Source organism: Fundulus heteroclitus, chromosome 1 (assembly GCF_011125445.2).
Source record: "Fundulus heteroclitus isolate FHET01 chromosome 1, MU-UCD_Fhet_4.1, whole genome shotgun sequence".
NCBI classification, from domain to species: Eukaryota; Metazoa; Chordata; class Actinopteri; order Cyprinodontiformes; family Fundulidae; genus Fundulus; species Fundulus heteroclitus.
The window spans coordinates 39,748,788-39,770,383 of NC_046361.1; the positions used below are offsets into that span (position 1 = coordinate 39,748,788).

The 21,596-nt window shown below is 39.5% G+C and overlaps 1 protein-coding gene and 1 long non-coding RNA gene across 2 annotated transcripts in view; both read left to right on the forward strand.

Annotated features, from left to right (window-relative positions):
• Window positions 1–18,771, forward strand: part of LOC110367897 — a 57,010-nt gene extending 38,239 nt beyond the window's left edge. The window contains exon 5 of the mRNA XM_036142832.1: window positions 17,991–18,771. Within this exon, the coding sequence (XP_035998725.1) occupies window positions 17,991–18,185 (195 nt within the window). The 3' untranslated portion in view covers window positions 18,186–18,771. The remainder of the gene's footprint in view (window positions 1–17,990) is intronic.
• Window positions 7,929–9,647, forward strand: LOC118564518. Its single transcript, XR_004931905.1, has 3 exons — window positions 7,929–7,997; window positions 8,998–9,098; window positions 9,509–9,647. It is a non-coding gene; the product is annotated as an uncharacterized LOC118564518 (long non-coding RNA).
• Window positions 18,772–21,596: the final 2,825 nt, after the last annotated feature.

Below are 21,596 nucleotides of genomic sequence, written 5' to 3' on the forward strand. Positions count from 1 at the left end.
TTAATCCACACAAAGAAAAGCTACTTTTGCAGCTGGCAGTGTGAATATCAGCTGAAGGTCTCTAAAGAGAAGTTGGTCTGAAGAAAACATGTCAGAAGATGCCTTCTTCAGCACCTACTGACGTAGAAGCCAGCTGGACCTCAGTCTTCCCTTAAATCAGACTTAAACCAGGTTATCAGGTCTGGTTTTATTGATTAGCTTTCTAGCCTGGATGTAAGGCAAGGCAAATTTATTTATAAAGCACATTTCAGCACAGAGACAATGCAAAGTGCTTTATATGATTAAAATATAGGAAAATAAAACAGAATAAAAGCATGTTGGAATAAAATGTAGAAACAAAATAAAACATGGAAGAATAGAAATTAAACGCAAATATGAACAACAGTTGGACTACAAACTTAAACTAATGATGTTTCAGTAAAACAGTTTAACTAGAACAGTCAAAGGCAATCCTAAACAGATGTGTTTTTAATCTTGATTTACAGGAACTCAGGCTTTCAGCACTTTTCCAGTTTTCTGGGAGTTTGTTCCAGATCAGTGGAGCATAGGAACTAAATGCTGCTTCTCCATGTCTGGTTCTGGTTCTGGTTCTGCAGAGCAGGCTGGAGCCAGAAGACCTGAGTGGTCTGGATGGTTGATGCCCTGATAACAAGTCTGTGATGGATTTAGGTGCTAATTCAGGGATTTATAGACTAACAGAAGGATTTTAAAGTCTATTCTCTGAGATCCAGGGAGCCATGGAAGGACTTCAGAACCGGGTCCATGTTCTCTACGTTCTTAGTCTTAGTGAGGACTTCAGAACCGGGTCCATGTTCTCTACGTTCTTAGTCTTAGTGGAAGGACTTCAGAACCGGGTCCATGTTCTCTACGTTCTTAGTCTTAGTGAGGACTTCAGAACCGGGTCCATGTTCTCTACGTTCTTAGTATTAGTGAGGACTTCAGAACCGGGTCCATGTTCTCTACGTTCTTAGTCTTAGTGAGGACTTCAGAACCGGGTCCATGTCCTCTACCTTCTTAGTCTTAGTGGGGACTTCAGAACCGGGTCCATGTTCTCTAAGTTCTTAGTCTTAGTGAGGACTTCAGAACCAGGTCCATGTTCTCTACGTTCTGGACTATTGTAATTCTTTACTATCAGGAAGTCCACAAAATGCAGTTCAAAGTCTTCAGCTGATTCAAAATGCTGCGGCAAAAGTTCTGATGAAAATCAACAAGAGGGATCATATTTCTCCTATTTTAGCTTCCCTTCATTGGCTTCCTGTTAAATCAAGAATAGAATTTAAAATTCTCCTTCTAACGTATAAAGCCCTTAATAATCAAGCTCCATCATATATCAGAGCTCTGATTACCCCGTATGTTCCTAACAGAGCACTTCGCTCTCAGACTGCAGGTCTGCTGGTGGTTCCTAGAGTCTCTAAAAGTAGAATGGGAGGCAGATCCTTTAGCTATCAGGCTCCTCTCCTGTGGAACCAACTCCCAGTTTTGGTCCATGAGGCAGACACCCCGTCTACTTTTAAGACTAATCTTAAAACTTTCCTTTTGACAAAGCTTCTAGTTAGAGTGGCTCATACCCTGAGCTACCTCTATAGTTATGCTGCTATAGGCTTAGGCTACTGGAGGACATCAGGGTCTAATTTTCTCACTCTACTGATTTCTACTGTTCTCCAGTTTTGCATTGTATTACATTGAAATGACTGTCGTCATTTCAGCTTTTAACTTTTTGTTCTCTCTCTTTTTTTTCTTCATAGTAGGTACACCTGGTCTGGCGTTCTGTTAACTGTGACATCATCCAGAGAAGACGGCGCACCCGCTACTACCATCTAATGTAGAACAGATTACTAGATCAATGTGTGCTTCTGTGCTTGTTTGTCTGTCTTGTTGTGTCTCTGTTCTGTCTTCTGTAACCCCAGTCGGTCGAGGCAGATGACCGTTCATACTGAGCCCGGTTCTGCTGGAGGTTTTCCTTCCCGTTAATGGGGAGTTTTTCTTCCCACTGTCGCTTCATGCTTGCTCAGTATGAGGGATTGCAGCAAAGCCATGTACAATGCAGACGACTCTCCCTGTGGCTCTACGGTTCCCCAGGAGTGAATGCTGCTTGTTGGGACTTTGATGCAATCAACTGGTTTCCTTATATAGGACATTTTTGACCAATCTGTATAATATGATTGAACTTGATTTTGTAAAGTGCCTTGAGATGACATGTTTCATGATTTGGCACTATATAAATAAAATTGAATTGAATTGAATTGAATTACGTTCTTAGTCTTAGTGGAAGGACTTCAGAACCGGGTCCATGTTCCTTACGTTCTTAGTCTTAGTGAGGACTTCAGAACCGGGTCCATGTTCTCTACGTTCTTAGTTTTAGTGAGGACTTCAGAACCGGGTCCATGTTCTCTACGTTCTTAGTCTCAGTGAGGACTTCAGAACCAGGTCCATGTTCTCTACGTTCTTAGTCTTAGTGAGGACTTCAGAACCGGGTCCATGTTCTCTACGTTCTTAGTCTTAGTGAGGACTTCAGAACCGGGTCTATGTTCCTTACGTTCTTAGTCTTAGTGAGGACTTCAGAACCGGGTCCATGTTCTCTACGTTCTTAGTTTTAGTGAGGACTTCAGAACCGGGTCCATGTTCTCTACGTTCTTAGTCTCAGTGAGGACTTCAGAACCAGGTCCATGTTCTCTACGTTCTTAGTCTTAGTGAGGACTTCAGAACCGGGTCCATGTTCTCTACGTTCTTAGTCTCAGTGAGGACTTCAGAACCAGGTCCATGTTCTCTACGTTCTTAGTCTTAGTGAGGACTTCAGAACCGGGTCCATGTTCTCTACGTTCTTAGTCTTAGTGAGGACTTCAGAACCGGGTCCATGTTCTCTACGTTCTTAGTCTTAGTGAGGACGCGGGAAGCAGGTTCAGGATCAGCTGCAGCGTTCTGATCCACTTTTTAGGCAGACCTGTGAAAACACCGTTGCAGTGATCAGTTCTACTAAAGATAAACATGGATTAGTTTCTCCAGATCCTGCTGAGACATCAGTCCTTTAATCCTGGAAATGTTCTCCAGGTTCTAGAAGGTCCACTTTGTCTTCAGATGGAGGTTCAGGTCTGAGTCCATCACTACTCCCAGGTTTCAGGCCTGATCAGTGGTTCCTAGCTGAAGCAGCTGAAGCTGTGAGCTAACTCTGGATCTCTCCTCTATTGGTCCGAAGATTATTACTTCAGTTTTATTTTTATTCAGTTAAAGAACATTTTACCACATCCATGCATTGATTTCTTCTAGGCATTTCTCAGAGCTTGAACTGGTTCATAGTCACCTGTTGACACAGAGATGTAGAGCTGTGTGTCGTCTGCATAGTTATGGTAAAAAGATAAAAAGGAGATAAATAGTGAAAGGCAGGAAAATGCAAGCAGGTAACAGAGAGTCATGTACGTGTCTGTTTGGTAGTCCTTCATCTTTAAACATGCTGATGTTGACATCTGGCTGAAAAGCCTTCACTTTGCTCATATAGAAATGTGAGGAAAGTTTACCTGAGTGCTGGTCGTTTATTTCTGGACCAACTGTATTAATCACATTAGTTATTCTGTTAACTTACTACAACCATTAGCAATGCTGCAAGTGTTTTGACTCGGCTGTATTGTCAACATTCAAGATTCTTTATCGTCATGTTACTGTGGTGAAATTGTTTTCAGGACATTCTCCGGCTTAAGAGTACACACAAAAAACAGACAATAAACGTGTACGGCTTTTTATCCCCATTACAGCGTGCAAAAGATAAAAAAATAAAAGATAAGTGTCATGATTGAATAGAACGACTCAGAATCAGGGCAACCACGGAGACAAAACAGTTTAGTTGAATCTGGTTTATTGATCTGGTTATTGTTTAGAGTGCAGGGTCTCAGGTGTTGGTGGTGTCCGGTTTGACAGTCTTCTGGTCTGCTTGGAGAGGTGAGAGATAACTGTGAGAAACAGCCTGTGGCTGCTGAGGATGTGGAGGTCGCTAAACTCACTGAGTCGGAGGCTTGCCAAGGACCAGGAGGGGTGATGTCCTGGGTCCGGGTGAAAATCCTGAGATGCTCTCTTGTACAGATGGTTTGGGAGGGTGGACAGGCAGGTGAGCTCTAGGAGGAGGACTTGCACTGGCAGACGTTCAGGGAACATTCGGTTGCCCTAGGGTTCCAGGCTTGAGGTTTCTGTGGCGTAGGCGAAAGGTTCTGAGGGAAAAACAATAGAGACACAAATGTTAGGTCTTGCTTGCTGAGAACTCGGAACAGGGTAAGTTCGGTCATGTACCACGCTGGAAGCGAGAAAGAACTGACGCCCTCCTCCTGGCCTCTGCTCCTTAAGAAGGGCTCTAATTAGCTGTGATGAGAAGCACCTGCCCGTCACACCCTGCAGAGAAGAGAGAGAGAGAAAACCCGGCCCTGCACCCAGGCCTGGAGTGTGACAATAAGAAGTTTGTGTCAGAGTCCAAGGGCTTGATATCAGTCCCTTTACAAATGAGATGAGCCACGTTAGTTTGTTGTTCATGAATTACAAGTTATGAGGTGATAAGGTGCTTTTGTGCAATGATTGTGAGGCTATAGTTACAGAAATGTGCAATTGATATTCACGAGTGAAGAGTGTGCAAATAGGCAATAACAGTAAAGTGATTGTAAGATATGATGGAACAGCAAACAGGCTTTAATCGGAGGCAAACAGACTTTTATTTATTTCTGAAAATGTTTCGACGCCTATCCAGGATTCTTTGTCGATTCTGGTGGCTCACTGATTTACATCTGACTTAGAATGCTCCCAGGAGGATGGGCCTCCATGGCCTTAAAAAACAGTAGCACACAAACTACGGGATGCTAAACTGTGAACCACATTATGTAGAATAATTACTTACAGTTTGATGTTTTATAGCCTCCATTTCTGTTAATAATTTTGCATTTACAGCTATTAGAAACACAACATTTAAGATCAAAATACCCCCCCCCCCCCCCCAAAATAACAACAGAAACACGTTTTTGACAGAAATCTGGGCCTTATGAAAAATATGCATAGTACCTGCTTAAGGTTTTTCATTTTTCAAAACTTACATTTAATCTGACAAACCAGCCTCATGGGAAAGGCTATATATATAAATTGAATATGACAGCATATAACAGCTACCCTCACTGCTGTTGTTCTGATTGCTGGTAAATTTTTTTTTCTGTTTTTCTGATTCTGTTCCAACATTCACAGCTTCAGAACCAACAAGTCTGAGTTCCTCACCTTCTGCATCGTCCTCTAAAACCTCCCAGCCTGATAAATCAGCTACAACTTCAGGTACAGTATCTGTGCATGTATGATGTTAATTATGCCAATCTGTGGCTTCTTTGAAACCTTAGTGAGTTTCTTAACAAGACACCAATCTATCTATCTATCTATCTATCTATCTATCTATCTATCTATCTATCTATCTATCTATCTATCTATCTATCTATCTATCTATATCTATATCTATCGATCTATCTATCTATCTATAGCTATCTATATATATATATATATATATATAGATATATATATATATATATATATATATATATATATATATATATATATACTGTATATATATAAAACAACAAAAAAACAACTATATTCCATCTCCTCACACAGTACTGTATTCAAGCTCTTAAAAGAAAAACAATTTTTTAAACACAACAAAACAGACAGACACACACACACACACACACACACACACACACACACACACACACACACACACACACACACACACACACACACACACACACACACACACCAGCTTTATGTGCTGAAGAACATCCAAAAGCTGACCAGTCACTGTTACACTTACTTCACCTTTTAGCGTTGCCAAGCTAAACACGTTTTAGTCAGATATATTTGAATAAAATTTATCTTTATTAATTTACACAATGAAAAACAATTGAGCAGCTCTTGTTTGGCAGTGTGAATATCAGCTGAACATCTCTACAAAGAGGTTGGTGTAATGAATCAAATTTTGGATCCAATAACTCAACCGACACACAGAGCGCGGTTCAAAATATTATTTAAGCTAAAGGTGTAGCTGGACAGGTAATCGGCAGACTCGGCCACAGGAACCACTGCAAAGGAGAGGGACAGGTTAGCGACTGCAGGACAAACAGTGGAGAGCAGTTTGCACTGAATGTGAGCCACCAACCTTTCTTACATCCAGAAGGTGCCACAGAATCCAAGCCATGGGTCCAGGTTAGTCTGTCAGCTGAGGGAGCAAGCCGGTCAGAGCCAGAAGCTGCAGATTTAATTAGGGAACAGTCCAGGGTCATGTACGAGAGGTCAGAGGCAGGCAGAGGTATCAGAGGGGAAATCCAGAAATCTTTGTCCAGGGTCCAGTCCAGAAAGGGCTCAGAGAGGCAGAGGTAACAGGAGGACTGAGGCAGAGTCAGGGTACCTGCTTGGGTCATAGTCCAGAATCTGTAGACCAAACAAGAGAGTCCAACAGGGGAGAAGCAAACAGGCAGGAATCCACTGATTGATCGGAGTCACACACAGGAAGGCAGTCAAGGAACGCTGGAAGGTCTACTCACACCAATGGTTTTTGAGAATCTGGCGCCTACACACTGGGAGAGCCAGGTGTAAGTTGGGCTCCTCCAGGCCTGACAGCTCCAGTAATTAGAGCTGCCACAGGTGTAGGCAGTCAGGGGAAAATGCAGACATGGCTCAGGGAGCAGGGAGCGGTGTCAGCACACGACAGCAGGGAACAGACACACAGCAGAGCTATGGACGTTACAGTTGGTCTAAAGAAAACATGTCAGACGTTCCTTTTTAGCAGCTGACTGTTGTAGAAGTCCACACGTTGGACCCGAGTCCTCCCTTAAAGGCATACTATGAAACATTTTTCAGTTAATTAATGTGTTCCATACCGTTTTGGATGATTAAATGAGTCATTTCAGGTCGAACAAAGGTTTTCTCAGCCGCCCTGGGGGTCTGTGGGGGAAATACCGCACTTGCAATTGCAGGAGCCCTCGGCCCGCACACACAGGCTCAGAAGTCTCGTGCAAGATCGCGAGAGTCGGTCCTGCTTTACGGCGAGAGCTCCATGTGTTTTTGCCCTGCCATTCACTATATGCACGCGCGAAAGCAACAACAAAGAACCGCGTGTTAACGTCAAATAAACATGCATGCACATAGAGTTTTATTATTATTATTATCATTATTATTATTTTTTTTGAATGTTGGCGAGACGTTACCGCGGCGGCTGCCGCGGTAACGTCTCGCCAAGATAGTGCTGTGGGAAACCTGATGTTCATACTTTCACTGTGTTAGTCATTGTTTGTACTGCCGTTTTTTTTTAACTTTTCGTTGCGTTCGCCTGTCTGCTAAGCTCAAAACAACCGCGCCTGGCTTGATGGAGAAACCAGAACAGCTGAGCATCTTTACAACAGTGCACTTTTACTTTCACCCTCTGGGGGGAGCCTCGCTGGAAAATCAACCCCGGTTGCATAGTATACCTTTAAATCGTACCGGCCACTTTAACCAGGTCATCAGGTCTGGTTTTATTGATCAGATTTCTTGCCTGGATGTACATGCATGTTTGGTAGTTCTTCATCTTTAAACATGCTGATGATGGCATCTGCCTGAAACGCCTTCCCTCTGCCCAGATTACCTGAGTGCTGGTCATTTATTTTAGAACCAACTTGGATTAATCGCATTAGTTATTCTGGTAACTGACTATAACTATTAGTAAAGCTGCGAGCGTTTTGACTCGGCTGTGATGTCATTCCTAGATCTGAGTTTTGACTTCCAAGTGTAATTAAACACAACATAAGATATCTATCTATCTTGGCCTCGTCACTGTCCACTTTGCATACATTTATAGCCTAATATGTAGATTTCATATAACACCTACCCTGACTGCTGTTTTTCTGATTCTGTTCCAACATTCACAGCTTCAGAAGCAACAAGTCTGAGTTCCTCACCTTCTGCATCGTCCTCTGAAACCTCCCAGCCTGATAAATCAGCTACAACTTCAGGTACAGTATCTGCATGTATGATGTTAATTATGCCAATCTGTGGCTTCTTTGAAACCTTGGTGAGTTTCTTAAGACACCAATCAGTGAAAGGACAATGAAAGATATATATAAAAAACAAAAAACAACAACTATATTCCATCTCCTCACACAGCACATTACTGTATTCAAGCTCTTAAAAGAAAAACACATTTTTAACACCGGTCAGGACAAAAAAAATAACCAACTTGTATTAATCGCATTAGTTATTCTAGTAACTGACTATAAATATTAGCAAAGCTGCGAGCGTTTTGACTCGCCTGTGATGTCATTCCTAGATCTGAGTTTTGACTTCCAAGTGTAATTAAACACAACATAAGATATCTATCTATCTGTCCACTTTGCATACATTTATAGCCTCATATGTAGATTGCTAGGACACTTGGGGTGGGGGTGGCCTTAACCAGGTGCTCCTGAACATATTTAATAACCTTTGAAACCTTAGTCAGTTTTTTAACAAGACACCAATCAGTGAAAGGACCATGAAATATATATATAAAACAACTATATTACATTTTTAACTGAGTTCTCCACCCCAAAAAGAAGGTTTCATTATAGTAGATCTTTATCAGTTAGGTTGTTCTGAAGAAAATATGTCAGAGGCTGCCTACCTCAACCGCTGCATCCCTCCTGATCAACAGCATTTATTTAAAAAAAGTCTTAGTCATACTATTTTATTTATTTCCATCATTATTTTGAAAACCTAACTTTTCATACAAAAACCTTGAGCATGTGGAAATGTGATGAATTCAGACAGAAGTTGTGCTCTGCTCCATCTTTCTCAGCATGCATTAACGAAACCACTGCGTCAGTCCTCCTGGTTCTTTGTCATCATGATCAACCCAAGTTTGGGATGTGCATCAAAACGCCTTGATTTAAACATATTAGCTGCTGGATAGGGCAAGTCTGATATGATTACCACATTTCTAATTATAAAACTGTTCGTCTGTTAATACTCCTGCAGGTCTTCAGCTTTATATTGTTCTGACTCTGGTCATCAAGATCATCTTACTGTCAATACCTTTGGTGATTTTCTGCAGGAAGAGGAGGATTGCTAAACAAAAGGTGAGGATACAGAAATTTAAACAAAAATGTTCCTAATATTGCTCTAAAAACTAAATTTATACCAAATTCCCTCTTGGCAATGGTTGCTTCTTCAGAGTTCTGCAGTGCCACAAACACTGTTCTCTAAAAAAAATACAAACTTTAAAATAACTAAAGAGTGAATCTCTCTACTACATTTATGGATTTTGACTAAACAGCAGTGCAGTCAGGGCTGTATGATCCTCAAAGAGACTGAAACTTACACATGACTACAGCAAATTTAAAAACACAGGAAGTTTCAGCTCTCTGCTCTGACTGTTTTCAGATCCTGCTGTGGAAACAGAGTGCTAATCCTTTTAAAACACCTGAGTTTCATTAATGTTTATAAAACTGTCTCAGTGATAAAACTCCTCCTCCTCTTCATCCTGCAGACCAACCAAGAGACCGAGGAAATCAGAGAAGGACAGAGAGCTCAACGGGCCTCCTGAGGAAGTATCTTCAGTTTGGTGTGTGCTGTTTGACTGGAGACCACCCACTGTACTAGAAAACCTTTTATAGATAAAATATTGTATCGTTATGTGTGGTGTCTCTCAGGCTTTGAAAATTCGCCGATAGATAATCTTGCCGTGTGAACCAGGCTTTAAATGCATATTTGTTCTGTTCCATGTTCTAAACATTGTTTAGAAATAAACATCTGTTCAACCCTAAATGTTTTCTTCTTTTTTTAATTCAGATGTTTCAAAATAACAGAATTTACTTCTATATTTATAATACAGTGATTATCGTACTGTCAGAATTTCATACTATTCCTACTGTCAACCTGTCCAGGGTGTGCTCGGACATCTCAAGTGGCTTTGGGGAAGAACATGATCTCCATAGATCGGTTGAGGTTAACAATAATCGCCACTGGTGCTGGTGACCAACAGGGTACCAGTGGAAATTGAGCTCCCAATGGTTAGTAAAGAAGAAGAGAAGGAATATGTGTCTTTAGGTAGAGAGAGTTGAGGAAGGACAAGAAGCTAGGACTGAGAGTAGGGAATTTGAATGTTGGGACTTTGACATGAAGAGCTGGAGAGTGAACTGACATGATGCAGAGGAGGAAGGTGGACATACTGTGTGTTCAGGAGAACAAGTGGAAAGAAAGCAAGGCTAGAAACTTAGGAGCGGGGCTCAAATTGTTCTACCAGCTAGATCCAGGGGCCTCCATATTCAACAGCTTGAGTCCCTTGCTCAGGTATAGAGCTTTCTGACCCAGATAGTCAAAATTCAACCATCAATGATTATCTGCATGAAGTTAAACGTCTCTTAATAAAAAAAATAAAATAGGTAGGGTTTTTGTTTTTAAGGCTCATAAAGCACCAATTTAATCCTCCAATAGCCCCTCTGCTTGCTTGTGTTTCTGTGTTCCTGTTTTGTTCACACTAATCAAGTTAGCGTAAGTTGGTGGGTTGATTTTATTCTGAAATTAACCTAAGCTTCATGTCCTTCTGAACACAACTTCAGAAGGACCTACATTTTTCCTCTCAACATTTCTCTCCTGAAGACTTTGAGTAATTTTAACAAAATTGATAACGATTGGTGGGCGTTACCCTCGCAAGCTAAAACCAACTGCTGTTTTTATCCATACATCACCTAAACCCCACTGCCTTGCGAGGGAAAGGTGCTGGGAGCCCTTTTAGATAACAAAGCTACTAACACTGCTGCTGGAACCAAATGTGAAATCACGGACCCAACACTGCACATGAAGACCAGACCCTAAACAGGTGTTAACGGACGGAAGACTGGATCGGTCAGATACGGACTGTTATTGGACACCCGACACAGGGCACTACTTTCTGGACCAGTCCTATGTGTCTTTATTAGTTATTATGGGGAAGGGGAGAGTGTTGGCCGAGTGGTTAGAGCAGACCTGTGAAAACACCGTTGCAATGATCAGTTCTACTAAAGATAAACATGGATTAGTTTTTCCAGATCCTGCTGAGACATCAGTCCTTTAATCCTGGAAATGTTCTCCAGGTTCTAGAAGGTCCACTTTGTAACTGTGTTTAAATAAGTAAATATTTCCTGAGGAAATATTTAGATGAAAAAAATCAAATGTGCTAAAGGTTATTGATTTTTATTTAGCAAATAAGTATTTAAAATGTTATTTCCCCAAATAATGTTTTACCTAACTTGGTGCTGTGTTGGGAATGGGTTGGACACATACTAAATGTTCTAAATTAGTTAAGCTACTTTAACCTCATTCTATATTCCTTAAGATGAACTTTGGTTCTCATACTTGGATCTGCAGTGAAATCCATATTCTCCAAAAAGTCTCTGTTTCTCCTAAATGCTGTGTGTCAGCATTAGGTTCTTGAGTATTAAATCTGGCAGTATTTGCCTCTGTAATTTCCATATGGGGATTCTGTAACCGTAGCAACAAAAAACATCACCTTCATCTTCAGCTGCTAACTCTTTGCCTCTGGATGTGACCCAGTTACCAGAATGGAACACACTAAAGGGGCTTGCCAGAGAAAACAGGGAAACTTGGTTTGGGATGGAACAATTTGGGATTTGTTAGGGAAACTTTTATCTGACCACGTCTTTGTTTATCTGGAAATTAAGAATAATTTTGTGATTAAACCACAGAGTCAAAAGATAAGTGTAACCCAATAAAAGTGGGACTTGTACAAAGCATGTAATCATACATGGACACCAGCAGATGAATTAATCCCACGTGTTTCTGTCTGGGGACTCGAGCGAAGAAGGATGCTTAAACTTAGCAGTACACAATCTTGTATAAGAAGATGTGCAACTATCTATTTCAACCAGACGGGGTGTTGAGCTAGTTCAGGACCTGACAACACTATTTCACAGAAACGGGTCTGACAGTTGTCTGATCTTCATCAGATGATAATTTCCCCTAACAACAGCTTTTATTTTGAGCTTATATTAATTAGTTTGTCTGTATTTATACGACCTCTTCACTCCTTCACATCTATGCTACATCTTCACTCATTGCAAGATGTTTCTTGTCAACATGTCATCTATAAGAGGAACCTCACTTTGCAGTCTGCTACCATGTATGCAGCACACTTTACAAGAGCTATCTCTGTCCGACCTTTATGTTCTGTATTCACATCCCATTCTGTTTAGTTTCAACTTCACACATTCTGAAACACTTCTACGCTTCAACATCATTTTAGCCATTTAATTCTCATGCTTTAAGCCTGGCTTAATCTGCCACTGCTTTATACATACTGCTATCTGTGATGCGGATAAGTGTGCACTTTTTGCTGTTACTTTGCCTGCGTCCCTATGTTCTCCTAATAATGAACTCAACCACAGGTATACATTCTACTCACTTTAACATTAGGAGTCATGTTATGACCACATCTCTTGTGCCTCCTTTTTTGAATTTAAATAAGAAATGTAACAAAGTGAATGCAATAAACATCCTAGTGACACAAAACAGTTTGTGTGACTAGATTCGATCTCTGCAGTGAAAAAAAGAAGAAGAGAAGGAAGTTCTTGTTATCAGAGGAAGGAAACTTTCAATCGAAAAGAGAAGTTCCTGGTTTAGGGGTAAAGGAGGAAGAGAAGCAGCGTTAGAAACCTGCAGCAGCTCAGGATGAAGGTCTCTCACTGTTTCATCTGCTTCTTCCTCCTCAGTGAGTATATTTTATGTATTTCATTTCCTCTCATGCTGGGCATTTATCTCAATTTTCCTGATTATTTATTTGTATCGTGCTTGATCTTTTGTTTTTCTCCAGGTCTGTGTTCAACATGTTTCTGGGGTTTTAAAAGAAAACTGGTGCAAAGTCTGTAGATCCAGTTTTCTGAACTTGTACTCCAGTGTTAATCTTTTGTACTGTTATAAAAACTAAGTTACAGTTATGAACAACTAGTTGTTTAGACTGAGATGCTGAGGAATCATCTGTTTTAGATTGAAGTGAACCAATGAGAGCAGTAACACCAGAAGTTTAATTTCACACAGAAAATTTTTTTTTTCTAAGCATCACCTCTAAGCAGTCAGAGCAAAATATCATTTTTAGTTTATAATGAAACTAATTTTACATATGCAAATATTCTCTATATGCATCTAAAATTATCTCATCCTATCTCATTTGTGGGACCATGTAGGGAGTTGCTGCTTTTAATGCACACTTTCATGGTGTTTCTGTTGATTCTTCCTGACTCTTTTATGCTAGTTAGTTTTATTATTTTGTCCACCGACACTTTGCATTAATCTCTTTATGTAAAGGAAAAATGCTCCACAAGTAAATCAGAGGTCATGTTTCTAAAAAGCAAAGAACAACAAATCCTTGTCTTTTGCTTTATTTATGAAAACACTTCATCTTCAGGCTGCTGAATGTTTCAGAAACGCTTTGCTGTTTGTCTTTGCTGCAGGACTGCAGGACGGAGAACTTGGACCCGTTCAAGCAGCAACCTACAGAGAGATGGAGGGAAAAAACATCTCAGTTTCATGTTCGTTTTACTTAACTGGGATAAAAATGTACTTCTGCAAGAAAGACTGTAGCAGAGAAAACATTCTTGTTGAAACTACAGAGGACAGAGCTCAGAGCGGCAGATACAGCATTGAATTTAAAAGAGGAGCATCGTATGTTGTTGTAGTGAGCATCACGGAGCTGAAAAGGTCTGACTCTGGACGGTACAGATGTGAATTGGGCTTAACTGGGACTCGATATGAGGAGTTTGAGATTGTTGTCAACAATGGTGAGTTCTTTTTATTGCAATTACACCAAATATCAAGACAAGCTAAAAGACACAACAATAAATAAGCAGCAAAGGAATGTAAACCGTAAACCAGGAAATTATAGGTGTGTTCAGTTTATATTCATCTTTCAAAAATATAGAAAAAATAAGAAGTTCTGATCCTGATTTGGGAACTCGAAGGGCTCCTTAAAATCCCTTAAACTGTGTTCCCTCCTAATTCAAACAAGTGTATTTGACTGTTTACAAGCATTTGACATAATTCATTTATTTAATAATCTGTTGTACACGTCACCCTGGTGATCACTGGGGAGGAATGTGATGGTAGAAAACACAGAGGAAATGATTTAAGTTGGCTTATGGGCATTTTTTATTTTATTGAAAAGTCTGTTTGTATAGTTATGTGTCACCAGCAACAGCATGAATAACACTGCAGTGTTAAATACACTGCGGTGAGTGCATGCCTGGGTCAACGTTAACGTGAGGAGCTCACAATTTCCCCTCAAGTTTTTAAATTTTTATATGAATCCCAATTCTTGCATGTGACAAATGAAAGTTTCTGGTCCCATTTTGTGTGTATGTAAGCTTTATAAATGAGACCCCTGGTCTGGATCTATTGATCAGATTTCTGGCCTGGATCTACATCTTTATGGTTGTCCTTCATCTTTAAATATGCCGTTGATGGCATCTGCCTGAAAAACCTTCACTTTGTCCAAATAAAAAGTGAAGATAACATCAGTGCTGGTTATTTGAGTGTTTTGACTCGCGGCTGTGGTTTCGTTCCTGAGTTATGACTTCCAAGAGTACTTGAACACAACGTAAGATGATAACTAAGGAGGTGCCTGTTAAAAATATCAGAGTAAGCCCTGGAAAAACAGCCTTTTTAATGTTATCTTTGCAAGCTGGATAGTAAAAATAAATGCAAATAGGTAACAATACAGAAATGTGCATACTACTGAGCTTTAATACTTTGAGTTGATTTTCACAAGAAAATAAGAAATTACTAAAAACAGAGATAAATTTTAATCAAACTGAGATAATATCCTCCTTAGATCTTAAGAAGTGCAGAAGCTTAGCATATTCTCCCATAGCTCACAGAATCTGCTCCATTTCAAGGTGCCAGGGGTTCGTCTCGAGTCGAACAACAAAGCATTCAGAGGTTCAGCTCCTCGTGGATTGAAGCAGCTCAAACATCAGCTGCATTTGAAGCAACCTTTGATGTTTTATAAAGTGTAAATAGGTTTTGGGCATCTTGGTCAGGAGGCCTCTGTGATTAAATAGATATAAAAAAAAAGAAATTGCATATTTCTTCTACTGGGCAGCGATGGTAATAATAATATAATTTGTAGCTTGTTCATATAACACAACCATTTTATCCTTTTTATTTAAAGAACTTGTTTAATCCGAATTCTTTCACAATGTCAGAACCCCCCCAACCAGATTCCTCAACAGCAGCAACAACAACAACAGCAGCAACAACAACAGCAGCAACAACAACAGCAGCAACATCAATACAGCATCAGAGCTTCTCTCCTTCCTCTCCATCCTCCCCTGACACCACCGAACAGTCCAGGACATCAGCTCCACCTTCAGGTAAACCTCTGCTGCAGGTGTGCAGCTCTGCATGAGATGATGGGACTTTATTAAACTCTAAACGTCTCTGCAGGGGTGGTGCTTTCTGTCGCTGTGGCTCTAAGCATCACCATCATCGTTCTGGCTGCAGCTTTTCTGGTGCTCTTCAAGTGCAGCAAGCATAAATGTGAGTTACAGGATACACTGACTGTAACTAGAACTATGTTTAAAATGTGTTTAATAATGTGACCAGGGATTCAGACGTGGTTGTCCTAAGATTAACCACGCCCGGGTTAATTTATTGTGAGTCTGTCTTTGACGCAATCAGCCAATCGATGTTTTAGTTCCTCGTTTCTTTTCTACTTTACGGGATGCATGTGCATATTTCCGTCTAATATAATTAGCAGAACAACCTTTTGTTGATAATCCAGCTGCTAACCAAAAACATAAACCAACGGGACTTTGGTTTATGTCTTAACAAGCTACAGACTGATATTTACACACATTGTTCCATGCAGAACTGCTCAAACACATTCAGAATGGATGAAAAGACTTAAAATCAGATGACATGCCATTTGTGAATTTGAATGTACTTTGATGAAAACTAGATTCATGTTTAGGGTCACATTCCTGTCTTGCATAAAATACAATAAAAAAATTAAAAATACCTTTTCTAAAACAACCAGAGACTCATTTGGGAGTCTCTGGTTGTTTTAAGTTTAGAAATAGAGTTGATTTGGATTAGAGCAGTTGAATCTAACATGTTTTACTGCATAATTACCCAATGAGACGATATTTATTCATCCAGGTGGAAGTGGGACGCTTTCCTTCAAGACCAGATCAAATCTAAGAGTCCATTAGAAGATTTTTCGGGCTTATAATAATACAGGGGATAGAAATACCAGAGATTCTGGGTGACTTGATCTGATTCCGTTTTTTAACCCCCTCATTAACCTCCTTCTACTAATCATTATCAGCAATGACTCTTTGCAGCAAAACCTCTCTTAAATATTTAACCATCTTATCTTCCGTGCAGCACGTTCTGCAGAGCCTTCGGTAGAAATGGAGTACGCCACCATCAAAAAGGTGAGTCAGTCTGAACAGTAAACCGTCTCCATGGACTTCATTTGTTATTTTCTGAAGCTAGACAAGGTTCTCCTGCAGACCAACAGAGTAAACACAGAGAACAGAGAGGAGGAAGGAGAAAACAGATTACCTGAGTTCCAGGTAACTGAAACCAACGCTGAATACAGCCTCGCCAGCCTTCCTCAGAACACGGTGAGTGAACTATGAGGCATCTGAGACACAGTAACATGTTTTCAGGGAAGATTCCTGAACATTTGTCCGCCCACGAAAATATAGATATAAGCGTAAACATCTATGGGCGTACAAAATGTTCAGCTATTCAGTTTTCCATTCAGGTAATCCCTAATTAGCTCAGAAATCAATAACGAGGGCAGAATTAGTGCAGTCAACACATTCACATGAAAGTGGGAATCGTTTTAATGCTTTTACTGCGTTAAATCCACCATTGGTTTACCATCACCTTCTTATTTTTTCTTCTGTGTGCCACGTTGTCAGTTTTAGGATTTTATCTCTGTGTTTAGACTAATTTAATGCGTCTTAGTGCTGCCAGTGATGGTTGGGCACCTTGGAGGTGTGCTGTTAGAGCATCATGTGTGCAAACACTGCAGGGTGAGAGAGGAGTCAGCCTTAAATCCTCATGGCTTTTGATCAGTTGCATATGAACCTGGGATGCGTTTTATCTGATGATTTCATGAGCAGGATGCTGGGTGCCAAATGTTGAACTAGGGGCTAGGGGGCAAACATTTAATAACTGGGATGATTTCTTAGAGAGTGGCTAAAATGAAACTGGACAGTCCCGAAAAGGCTGCATGGCTCATGCTTCAAGCATCTGTCCACAACTCCTGCAGGATAAGATGCTTCAACAAACTTAACCAACCCATGGTTTCTTCTTATATACCGTTCAGTATTCTGAGCATGTGGGAGCATAAAGGGTCCAGGTACCAGACATCTCTTTTTATATAAGTGGATTATCCGAGCAAAAGTTAAAAATAAATACAAAAATAAACTTTCACTTTGTGGTCCTACAGCAGGGAAATCTATTTTAACCCATCACAGTGCTGCTGAGTTTCAAACCAGTAACCTTTGCAGCATCTCCAAGATGCAAATGCCCAGCTCCCAAACCACCAGACCGCCACTCCCACTCTTCTTCTTGCACCAATGTCTTTCAGAATTTACCTTCAGGTCCTGCTGTTGGATAAAAGGCATAAAAGAGACAGATTTTACTTTATAGGTATGACCTAATTTACCTAAATTACAAAATGGTCATTGGAAGGATAAATAAGGCATTACTGGAGGTCAGCAAGCATTCATACAATTTACTTTACATCAATTAGCAAGAAAATAAATAAAAAAAATAAAAAATGTGGATACAATTATTGTCATTTCATATGTAAGCATAATTCTAATAAAAAGCCTAAAATAGTAACTCACCCTGATGGAAAAGTCTAACTTTGCTCCCCTTAGGCCCAATTTCTGCAATAAATAAATAAATTGCTTTTTGGTGTGAATTACAGTTTAACGACTGTTCCTGTTATCTTCCAGGTGGAAGAAGACACCCTGGATTATTCCGAAGTGCAGTTTTCTAAACCTACAACCATTTTGCACCACAGCGCCCCCCGTGGTCACCTTGCAGACAGCGTCCTTTACGCAGAACCCTGGACAGATGGAAACCCAGCCAGCCAAAGCAAAGAGGAATCACCTTCCCTTTATTCCACCATCGCTTTACGTCAGCAGTAACAGTGTTAAACTTGACACACATGTCGTTTTCTTTATTTAAAGAATATACATCATAGCTCAGTTCCTAAAACCGTTTTTATTGGATTTTTTTGCTAAAATACAAACAAACAAAAAATGAATGTGTGTTATATAAGTGATGGAACTGTAGAGAAGATAAAATAAATCTGATTATTAATGTATAACCTTATGTTTGGGTATTGTTATGGAAATATATAATCAGTTTTGTATTAATCATGTATTTTTCTTAAAGCAGTAAGGGTTACCTAAGTTCTAATTAATACACTGTGTGGCTTGCACTCTACATGTTATGGGGGTTTCCAGGGTCACTCAAAGCTATAATTTCACCCAACTGTCTTGTGGGATACAAGGCAAAGTGGGAGTCACATGGGGTTTTATGATGGCACCTGTCAAGAAGGTTGATGGTAAAAGCTTTTTTTTTATTGTTATTGATGTTTATCTTAGTAAACTCTTAAAACATCTGGCAGAAATCTATCAAGAACTTGGCACCTTGTTTGACACTGGAACATGGATCTGTTTTGCTTGTGAGAAGATAAGCACTATAGAGACTGAGAGTGTCTGTAGACCTCCCCCCCCCCATCACTCTGTGAGGGGCTAGCGCCCCTGGGCGGTGTTCGGCAGACATGAGCTTGCAACCGGAGTTGCAAGCTCATGTCTGTATATTTTAAGCTGTATAACACTTATAATATATGTATACAAAATATACAGCTTAAAAAACTGTATATTTTAAGTGTTTTGTCTCTGATAATTGTTTTCTTCCTTTGCTGCCAAATCTACAAACCGGGTGAGGCGGGCTGTAGTGAACGAATCAGGAAGAAGTAGAGGCCGCCATCATCAGTATTTTTTGATTTTGCAAACTTTAGTGCAATTATTTATTTATTTTTTGCTGAGAATCATCCATCCATCCATTTTCTAACACGTCTAAACCTTGTGGGGTCGCGAGGGGTGCTGGTGCCTATCTGCAGCTGACCCCAATGCAGAAAGACCCAGGGCAAGTGCTGAGAATCAATTCAAATATAACAAGAAGTTACTGGTGCCCAACATGGAAGCACCTGAACCACTTACCCTGAAGCTCTGTATGAAAGCTTTTTCCTGATATTTAAGTAAACTTCATAATAAAAGTTAGAATAAACTCCAATTTTTTCCAATTCAAATATTATCAAATTATCAATAATTATGAAATACTTACTTTTTATTTTTGCCTTTCTGATAAGTTTGTTCTCTGTTGCTTTAAAACCTAACGTTAGATTAGCTTTTTTCATTACTGATTTAGTGTGTAACTGTGTTTTTGCCACTGTCACACCCAAATATCCACATTGCGGAACAATAACGGCGTTTGTTTTATTCCCAAATAAGTTGTGCTTATTTATATAAAGATGTATGCTTTAAAAGTTTCCATGAAAGCATTAAAATTAATCTTTTTATGGTTGATTTTTATTCATCCATGTTTTCCAGAGGGGTTCTGGAAATACTGTAAACAAAATGTTTTATTAGATAAATGGTGACAGATAAATTCATAATGTTTCCATGATAATTTGTCACTATGTGTGAAATAACACTTTGACAAAATCTTTAAATTAAATTCATTTATGACCAAATGTTCTGCGTTTAGATCATAGAAATTGATGTGAGTTTGTTTTATTATTCATGGTAAACCTTTGCTTTATGCCTCATTGTTATGGAGGAAGTAAAATAAAAGAAAGCTGGTGCACAGTTTGACAGTTGGTAAGGACACAAAACGTAATTTTTTTATTTTGTCTTTTTTATTAAATTACCAAACGGAGAATCGAGGGATTTGTCAGGGAAAGAAGGCAACGGAAACTTTGACAGAGGAGCAGTGAGAAGAAAATCAACAAAAGAAACCAGTTCCACTACATTGGAACTATTATTAGTACAATATTGTTTGGTGTTTTTTTTTAACATTATGGCTAAAGTTTGTATTTGCATTTGTCATGTTTACATTTATTACTAGAGACAAGTCACATCCCTGTTACTACAATATATCTTTGTACTAGTTATGAAACTACTCTCCTAAATAAAGATGCACAACAACATGCACGTCCTCCTCCATCATTTAATCTCAGTAATTTTGTGGCTACAGGTTCAAAACAATATGGGCCAGATATTGGTCACAGCACACTGCCACAATTCTGTCAAAACCATGTAAGGTGTGTTTGTTGCCAATCACCTTCTCCACATGGATGGATGGGAAGAGCCTCGTTAGAGTCAGGAGGAGCATTTGGGGGGGAGAAGGTTTTCAGCCAGTCTGTGGTAAACAGGAAAGGACAATAAATACATGAACGTGTGAAAATATGTGCCACTGGAATCAAATTAAAATAACTGAAAAGGCTGCAGGCTTCTAAATTTGAAAAGCAACAAATCACATTTCTTTTGATACGAAATACGCATAAGTCATAAAGTAAACAGGTCAATAACAGATGCACTGTAATCAACTTAGACTCAAGGTATAGAAGGCATAGGTGTATAAAACCCAGCAGCATTGCTGTGCAAAATACTCTGAGGCATAAAGTGAAGGCTGGTCTTTTGATCTGGTGTTTTGGAGAACTTTGTTTTCTGCAACTGTAAGATTATTCAAAAACAGGAAACCACACTTTACTTAACACAAATAGGAACATCAAAGCAAGGAGCCACTGACTGTTGCAACACTGAAATTTCATTAGCGACAAAAAGATGTGAAAAGTAAGAACATATCATTCATCCTCAAAGTTTATCTGAAAGGTTTGTTTGTTGTAACTGTTTGATGTTTCCTCTAGTTTTATCTTTTACATCCCGTTTATTTCTGTGATAAAAATGCAGATGATTTAAACTCAAAAACCGAAAACCTGAAAGCTGAAATTTATATTTAGATAAAGAAAACATACAATTACCTCCCCTAGAGCTCAGAGTCTGTTGTTTTTGTGGTATTTCGAAACTCAGTCTATTTGAAAAAAAAAAAAAAAAACCCAGAGGAAACAGCTCTTTGTTTCTTTGTGCTTAAAACACCCGATGAAAGGAATACTGGAGAAGAAGTAACAACCGAGTGCTGCGACACTCAGAACCTCCTTAAGACGCCAAAACAGAGAAAGAGGTTTTATTTCTCCAAAGCTTTACTTTGCAAACGTCCTCAGGGGAGATTTTATCAGCTGTCACAAAGAAACCAGAAGGTTATTGATCCAGACATTTATTTAGAGAATTAGTTTGAGACACTGGGTTACATTTTTATTTATTCTGCTAAGAACCTGTAACAATAAGCAGATATTCAATAATAAAACAGCAATCAGATATCAATTATCAACAACAAGAAATAGACAACAAACCCTGATGACACTTAAGAAGTCCTTGTCAATAATTGAAATAACCACAATGTTGATCAGTGGTTAGTTCAAAACCTTG